Below are 9457 nucleotides of genomic sequence, written 5' to 3'. Positions count from 1 at the left end.
TTTTAATATCGTAACTTTTTAAAAAAGTTTTTAAGTTTTTACGGAACTTTTAAAATTTTTTTACGTTTACCAGAAATCATTAGGAGTTCCAAGCCACGTGATTGGAATAAGAATTGCTACCACTATAACCATCCACACACATAGTGATAAACACAGGTTAGTCTCAGTCGTCTTCCCAAGCTGTATAAACAGATCACGCAACATTTCTAGAAAAAAAACAATATCTGAAACTCATCAATTTTGTTTTTAAATCTGTTGTTTTAAATTTAAAATTATCAAAACTGGTCATTTTGCTGAAATTATATGGTATCTGAAGCTCACAAATAAAACTGCCATTAATGTATTATCAAATTTAGTCATCCAACTTCTTGTAGCAAACTACAAAATTCACTCTAAAATTAACCTTTTGTTGTATATTGCTGTATTATCTTTGAAAAATTGATAAATTGAACTAAATTTGATCATTCAGCCCCCCCCCCCTTAAGGATCACAGCGGGGCACACGCCCTGTTGCCACCCTCCGCCTTATTAACCTTCCTATAAATAGCCAACAGTTTTTTATCTCTACTTAAAAATATTTGATTTTTTGCCAATGTACCCCTCGGGTACCCATGGGTTTTCTAAAAAATCAGCCGTTTGGCCAGCTTTTGCTTACATAGATATATATACATTATTTATTATTTTTAACTAAATGACTTTGGCTTTTTCTAACGTTATAATAGTTTAACTATAATCCTCTAAACAGTGATACAAATGTTTATTTATTGTAACATAAATTAAAACTAAGAAAATCTATTAAAGTTGACGATAATTTAGTTAAAAAAGAAATATAGTTGTATCATTACTAGTGTCTATATGAGGAGTACATGAGTCTGTTGAAATGTAGCAGGGGGCAACCTATATAAAATGATTTATTATTAACATTTAAAAATATATACTTAACAGTTTTAAGATAGCAGAATTGATAAAAATGATTCTGAAGAAAAATTCTAAACTTTGTTCTCACATACTTAAAAGAAATGTTTATAATTCAGGCAAGTTTTAATACTAGATTCTATGTGTCCATAATCTGTAGAGAAAAAAAATTCATACCCTTGAACTATAGACTTGAAGAAAAAATTTACCTTAAAATCTGAAATGATATTCTTCATTGCATTGTAAGTTGCCAAACCACCTCCTACCACCCCTAGAGTTATTAGGAAGTAGCAGTATATCCTCTCATAGATCTTTATATCCCTGAAATATATTCATAGATCTTTATATCCCTAAAATATATCCTCTCATAGATCTTTATATCCCTGAAATATATCCTTAGATCTTTATATATATATTTATATATGTTTTACCTTTTGTTTTTTATTAGTAATTAGAAAAATTGTCATTATATTTTGATTTTATAATTTACCTTGGGATCCATTTTGGATTTTCTTTCGACATATCACATAATCTCATGTAGAAGAGTGGAGGAAATACAAAGGTTAGCATTGTCACAGTAGAGGCTCCAACTTGGAAATTTAAAAAAATAGTTTCATTTGCCATATTTGTAATTTCAATAATTTTGGTTTCACCAATATTAACTAAATCTAGAATAGAACCAAAGTTTGGTATTGTTTCACCAATATTAACTAAATCTAGGATAGAAGCAAAGTTTGGTTTGGTTTCAGCAATATTACCTAAATCTAGAATAGAACCAAAGTTTGGTTTGGTTTAACTAATATTATCTAAATCTAGGATAGAAGCAAAGTTTGGTTTGGTTTCGGCAATATTACCTAAATCTAGAATAGAACCAAAGTTTGGTTTGGTTTAACTAATATTATCTAAATCTAGGATAGAACCAAAGTTTGGTTTGGTTTAAATAATACTACCTAAATCTAGAACAGAACCAAAGTTTGGTTTGGTTTCATCAATATTACCAAAATCTAGGATAGAACCAAAGTTTGGTTTGGTTTTATCAATATTACCTAAATCTAGAATAGAACCAAAGTTTGGTTTGGTTTCAGCAATTTTGCCTAAATCTAGGATAGAACCAAAGTTTGGTATGGTTTCAGCAATATTACCTAAATCTAGGATAGAACCAAAGTTTGGTTTGGTTTAACTAATATTACCTAAATCTAGGATAGAACCAAAGTTTGGTATGGTTTCAGCAATGAAGAGCAAGCAGCTGAATGAAAAAGTTCTCCACAAACATCGCTTGATATTGAAATCTAAGAAAAAAATTTAAGTTTTGATCTAAATTTAAATTTTAATTTCAAGAAAACATCTGCTCGTCAGCAGAAATTTTGTACAAAGAAAAATTCACTAATATTTAGTTTGGAATTGAGTTTTTGCCACAACCTCAAAATTTTTTACAAACTGATGATTTAAAGCTTTGACATTTTGAACTTAGATTATTTGATCTAACAAAATTAAAACATCTAATTTCGAAGACTTTGGGTTGCAATGATGTAGGTTTTAAAGAAAATCAAAGCTATAGTGGCACAGACTCATTTGTTTTGCACATACAGGGATAAACAGAAAACTATGGAATAGGATGACGACACTATAGAAATAATCATAGTATTTAATGTTGTTACAAAGCACTGGACACTTATTAAATCACTTATTAAGTGAAATAGGTCGGTTTATACAGAACAATTACTGTGTCTATTGCTCAATGGACGTACTTTTCTAAGTCATAATTTAAATCTAAAATTCGTCTTCCTATTTCAGAATTTTTGGTTATCACTGTACTATAAATAGAATGCTTTGTACTCTTGATTTAAATGATATGCAAATACAATGCATTACTTACTCTTAGGAATACTTAGAATATTTTCAAAATATTGATTTGGTGCATTTATTAGTATGGGCAGTGCTGAGAAGAGATGAAGAAGAATTGTTATTTGAACTGTAACCTGAAAATAGAAAATACAATTTATTAAAAACATAGATAATTTAAAAACCTTTCACTTTTGATTTAATAATTTGGCATTCTTAATTTCACCTAAGTTTATAAGACGTATCTTTAATTCTATAGTTATTAATGTAATATATGTTGAAAGTACAATTTCCAAAAATTGCACCATTCCCATCCCGGCCAAAATACCAGTTTCCCAAAAGACATCTTGCAATTTCTTTTCAAAAATGAATATTTGTTATATACACAAAGTTTTAGTCTTTACAACAAATATAGCAAATAAAGTAAATATGACACATAAAATTAAGTAATTAAATTTAGAAGTCTGTTAGATTCAATTTAAAATTCGGTGATGGTGATGAACCAAACCTCTGTAGAGTAAAAAAAGTAAATGTTACTTGCTCATTTATTGAAAGGATATTTCGGTCTGGATTGACCCTCGTCAGTTCTTGAGATTGTTTCTGTCAGGATGATTAAAAACATTCAAGTAAATAATTTTAAAAAGTCTCAAGAAAACGGACCCAATTTACTTTCTATTCCACAATCCCATAATTATTCAGTTACCTTCATTGGACCTTCACATAGGCTGTCAATAATATTAGGTGTCGCCTGGTCACCCAGAATAAAATATCCACAAGCAGCCATTGATATGTACAGGATAAACAGAACTAAACAATATTGTTATGTACAGGATAAACAGAACCAAACAATATCGTTATGTACAGGTTAAACAGAACTAAACAATATTGTTATGTACAGGGTAAAGAGAACTAAACAACATTCTAATGTACAGGATAAACAGAACTAAACAACATTGTTATGTACAGGGTAAAGAGAACTAAACAATATTGTTATGTACAGGTTAAACAGAACTAAACAACATTGTTATGTACAGGTTAAACAGAACTAAACAATATTGTTATGTACAGGTTAAACAGAACTAAACAATATTGTTATGTACAGGTTAAACAGAACTAAACAATATTGTTATGTACAGGTTAAACAGAACTAAACAATATTGTTATGTACAGGTTAAACAGAACTAAACAATATTGTTATGTACAGGTTAAACAGAACTAAACAATATTGTTATGTACAGGTTAAACAGAACTAAACAATATTGTTATGTACAGGTTAAACAGAACTAAACAATATTGTTATGTACAGGTTAAACAGAACTAAACAACATTGTTATGTACAGGTTAAACAGAACTAAACAGCATTGTTATGTACAGGGTAGACAGAACTAAACAACATTGTTATGTACGGGATAAACAGAACTAATCAACATTGTTATGTACTGGGTAAACAGAACTAAACAACATTGTTATGTACAGGTTAAACAGAACTAAACAATATCGTTATGTACAGGTTAAACAGAACTAAACAATATTGTTATGTACAGGTTAAACAGAACTAAACAACATTGTTATGTACAGGTTAAACAGAACTAAACAACATTGTTATGTACAGGGTAAACTGAACTAAACAACATTGTTATGGAAGAGAAGAAAACAACATATTTTTCAAACAAAGATTCGTCTTTTTTAATTAATCTTATTTAATGACTTTACTTGACAATGCAACTGTTGTAGATATTGGGAACTTGGTCCTGTCTCTCATATCTGCCTAAACAAAAATAAATTTTTTTAACTTTTGTTAAAATCCTTTATTAATTGACTTATACTAACTTATCAGTAAAATGATTTTTTTTGAAATTACAAACTTAATTTAGAATTTTAAACCAAGATAAGAACATCCATTCCCGTGGGTTTACCGAGTTCCCCAATTAAACTTTGAGGCAAATTGGTCCTGAGGTTCATGAGTTATGATCGAAAAACAAAGAGACAGACAAACAACTTTATATATATAAATAAATAAGAACATAGATATTTATTTTTCAAATTCGAGTTAAAAAGAATTACACGGGCAACGCTGGGCAATTCAGCTAGTATAGAATATATTACCTGTATGGTGGGAAAAGTAGAAGCTCCAGAAAATGCAAACATGATTGTTCCAAAAGCTAAAAGAAAATTCATCTTTTTTATTATAAACTTGAAAAGAATTCAGTATTAAATTGAGTAGAATAACAAAACATGGTTGCACACAACTTATATATTTACATTATAAAGATACAAACGATTAGTGTTGGACCAACTAAAGTTGATCTAAATACAAACAGCATAAACAGCCTGGGGCGAATATATTTCCATTTGACGCCTCTGATCAGATGCTTCCTGCTAACTGCAAAGTCCTGGGGGATCCCAGGGATAAGATGGCCGACGATCTACTTTCTTTGCCAGCAAGATGAATACCGTTTCATTCCTTTCTCCAGCATCGATCTTACCCTAGCTGCTCTTTAAACTGCTCTTTAAACGAAATAGACTTGCTAGATAAGAAAGGGGGTTCAATACCCTTGGTCGCCTACAATGTTATGTATTTTAGACTTCAAACATACTTGGGGTTCAATACCTTTGGACGGAATGTGGATTGTCTGGCCTTATTCTTAGGTTGCATTTGTTAGGCATTATTTCTCCAACTGGGAGCAATGAACTTATTTGATACTAATTACATATGGGTGAACCTTGGTTGGGTTTACACTATGATTTAAAATTTAAAAAAATGTCTAACCTTTAAAGAAGCCCATCGGATCCTCAGGCGTCGGAAAACTAGGCTAAAAATAGAATATTTTAAAATAAAACTTTTAAATATCAAAGGGTTGCATCATCAGGTTGCAAAGATTGTATGGATTTGAAAATTACTTTTTTTTAACAAGTTTAATGATGTTTATAAATTAAAGAAGACAAGAATCAGAGAGTATCCGATAATCCTTTCATTTTCGCCACCTTTTTATTCAAAATTTGATATTCTAACTCCTTTTTATACTTGCAACCCGATTTCTCAGACCTTTGATATTTTAACTAAGAATTTCGAGGCCATATTTAAAGAATTTGAGCCCCGGCTTAAATTAAAGACGTGGCTCAAATATGGTTGGTTCCTCTTAATATTGTATTCAATGTTTTAAGATTTAATTGGAAACGGTTTTTGGTGGATTTGAGACGCGGCTCAAATTAATAAAATTCGGGCTCTGAAGACAGTCTATATAAGTCTCTATTAGTCTGTATAAGACTTATATAAGCCTGAAACATCAAAGGTTTATACCATCAGTTTTCTAAGATATAGGGATTAGAAAATTTAAGTTTGTGACCAAGAACTAAATTCATTTTATATAAAAAAGGTTTATGATGACATCGAATTGCAAAGAAAGCATTAGAAAATTATATTTTTAGGACCTACTTCTTAGTTACTTTATAAGGACTGGGTAAAAAGTGCCAAATAACAAAACGCCCAATTGTTACAAAACGTTAAAAAAAACCTAATTAAGGGGTCCATTTAATTCCTATTTCAATCCCATTTGGGATCGACAAATTTGAAAGAAATGGGGGCAAATTTTTTTTAAACGATAATTTAAAAATAAATTGGGGGTATTTTTATTTCATTGGGAGCATTTTTTTTAAATCGGGGGCAAATGTGTATGTGGAATTTGAAAATGTTTTTTAATTGGGGGCATTTTTTTGTAATTGGGGGCAAATGGGGGCAAATGTGTTACTGGAATTTAAAATTTTATTTTATTTTATTCTAATTCACAATTATTAATTTCGCCATTTTTTGTCCTATGGGGCTGGGTCTTGNTTCCAACAAATTAAATCTTCTAACCCTTATGTACTTAAAACTTTATGGTGTAAACCATAGATAATTAAGCCTTTGACATTTCATAATCATTTGAGCTGCAATAGCATTCTGATCTGAAATATCTAAGGTCTAAGATTTTGGGTTGCAAAGAGTTAGAGATTAGAAAATTAGAGTTTGTGACCATAACTCTATTTTTTGTTTTTAATATCAAGGTTTCAGATCAGTTCTAAATGGACTTGACATATATTGGTAAAATAATTGTAAAATGAATAAAATTTCAAAAATATTTGCAATTATCTGAACCTTTTCATTTTGGCATTAATATTAATCATAAAAACTTGTGTGCATTATATTTGATGTAGATATATTGTTTCTAGGGGTTATCAATACTATTCAATATTGACATTTTTCTCTCAGGATTGGAGGATCTGCAACATTAAAAAGAGTACAACTTAACCATTTCTATTTCTTCTATAGTTTTTTCTTCAAATAATCAAACTTATTCAACAAGTTGCGAATATACCCATGCTGTATAAATAGTCCAATGCACATAAAATATACCAACTGTGTAGTGTACACAGACCCATTTGCCTAAATATTTACTTTATAACAACTTCAAATACAAACCAGATTTTTAAAATGTCGTCTAACTAATCCACACATTTTTGGGTCTCACTGTAGGTTTTCAAAGGAACAAGTTCTAATTTCAGGTATTTAAGTTTGCAAAATTGAAATTTATTTATAAACATAGTTTTCAAAAGTGTTCAAAATAGTTTAATGGCCAAGTCAAGAATTTGTTTCTACATAAAAGTTGTTCCAATCAACACTGAAAAATTGTATAAGCTGAGATTTTGATCTCGCTAAGAATCTTTAAAAACTTTTTCTCCGTCCACTGTCATTGGTTATCGTGATAAACTCTGAAATATATTCGTCTTCGTCAAGTTTATCATTTTATCTGACAATATTTCTTTTTATGTGAGTTGATTTATCTAAACAAGAGAAACGTTGTATTCACTATGTGCTACAGGAGCTGCAGCTAGTCAAGTATTTATGTGAGTTGATTTATCTAAACAAGAGAAACGTTGTATTCACTATGTGCTACAGGAGCTGCAGCTAGTCAAGTATTGATATGCTACAGGTGTTCCAAACTGCATATTATGCAGCTAATTGAACGAAGCAAACAGGGCAGCCAAGAAACAAGAAGACGTGAAAAATTATTATCTGCATTCTGCATTAAATACATGTATCAATAAATATTTATAAAAAATCTAAAAAAAACAGTTTGTTCTAAAAACACTCGAGTTAAAGGCAGACTTAATTAGGCCCGTCACCATAAGTTTTAGAGGTTTTAAGAAAAGTTGTCAGCATGTATCAATACAAAACCGTTTACTGAAATTGTGTTATAATTCAGAGGCTAACATTTATTTCGATACAGTACCCGGCAATGAAATACTACATAATAGATTGGTTCTCAGAGGCGTACAGTCAGAGGGGGGACTATGGGGGCTAAGTTCCCTCTGGGTCAGTGAAATCTTTGGATTTCAGTGGGTTTTCAGGCCCAAAATGGTGCTGTGCCCCCTCCCCAAGCGCGCAACCCCCCCAGCCTGATTAAGGGGGGGGCATGCTCCCTCCCTTTAGAAGGCTTGACCCTCCCAAGAAGTCCTAAACAGGGGTCCATCTACTTCCAAATATAACAAATTTTCTCGAAAATTTGAAGAAAAAATATAGGGCCCCATAGTATTTTTTTAACCTACACTCATTTATGCCCCCAAGTCTTAAAGCAAACTCAAATTCCACTCTAACATTTTTCAATATAAGCTCAGATTCTTTTTATTTTTCCACCTTTCTTAAAAAAATGCCCCAAATTGGATTTTTAAAGTTACACTCACAGATTCTTATTCATATTGCTTTAACTTTGCCCCCTTTTCTAGAATGCCACCAAATATTTATAATTTAATTAATTTTATCCACAAATGTTTTATAAATACACTCAACTTTAAGGTAATTACTCCAAAATTAATAAGTTTGGCGCCCAACCCTATGATTAATAAAAAGCCCCTTCATATACTTTGAAAATGCCCTTAAATAAAAATATTTACCTCAAAATAAATATTTTCAGATTTCCCATACACAAATTTTCCCAAACTGAAAAGCCCCCCAAAGCAAAAGTTGCACCTAAAACAAAGAAATAAGCAATTAGGATATAAGATTTCCCCAAAATAAATTTCCCACCCCCCAAAAAAAGTTTGACCCTGAAATATAAATATAAGATTTTTTCCCACACAAACTTGCCCCCAACTGAAAAGAATGCCTAAAATATAAAAATTTACCCCCAAAATATCCTGAATTGGTAAGGTAGTTTTTACCCCCAAAATATCCTGAATTGGTAAGGTAGTTTTTTCATGGTTAAGTTTTTCTTGCCCCCTCCCCTAGAAATGTTTAGGAGGGGGGCAAAAAAAATATTTGCCTTTTGCCCCCCCTTGCTGAATGTCTAGTTCCGCGCCAACCCCCGTCTTCTACTACTCCGTCTTCTCTCCTAATTTGATCAAACGGCTAATAATAGACCACAAATTTCTTCATTTTTTCAATTTCGTAGTTAGTAGTTCTGATCCAATTTTGCAAGAAAAAATGTGTTTGGGGATGCATAGATAGTAGACGACTGCTTGGTGTTTCATAAAATAAATTAGTTAAGCCTTTCTTTAGTTTTTTAGTTGACCTTTATGTTAAAATACATTTTTCAGCGCTGAGTTTTTAACGATCTTAGCAAGGAAAAGCGCAACCAATGTGGATGTATGTGGATAAAGCTTGATTTGAAGATGAAGAAGGCTTGCGGGAACACCATGCGGATCAACCTCTTACATCCCAGGTT

The 9457-nt window shown here is 31.1% G+C and overlaps 1 protein-coding gene across 1 annotated transcript; it reads right to left on the bottom strand.

Moving 5' to 3' along the window:
- Positions 1-794: 794 nt before the first annotated feature.
- On the bottom strand, positions 795-5569 carry LOC111703617 (amino acid transporter AVT1D; the record flags this gene model as incomplete). The annotated part of the gene is given in 9 exon segments (XM_023475604.1): positions 795-896; positions 1124-1235; positions 1405-1504; positions 2105-2203; positions 2791-2893; positions 3460-3563; positions 4470-4524; positions 4863-4918; positions 5527-5569. Coding segments are annotated over 9 exon segments (753 nt in total), but the record flags the coding sequence as incomplete, so codon positions are not given.
- Positions 5570-9457: the final 3888 nt, after the last annotated feature.

This window comes from Eurytemora carolleeae, unplaced genomic scaffold (genome assembly GCF_000591075.1).
Source record: "Eurytemora carolleeae unplaced genomic scaffold, Eaff_2.0 scaffold524, whole genome shotgun sequence".
Taxonomy (NCBI): Eukaryota; Metazoa; Arthropoda; class Copepoda; order Calanoida; family Temoridae; genus Eurytemora; species Eurytemora carolleeae.
The sequence above is the reverse complement of the archived record's forward strand: the minus strand, read 5'-3'. Positions and strand labels throughout refer to the sequence as shown.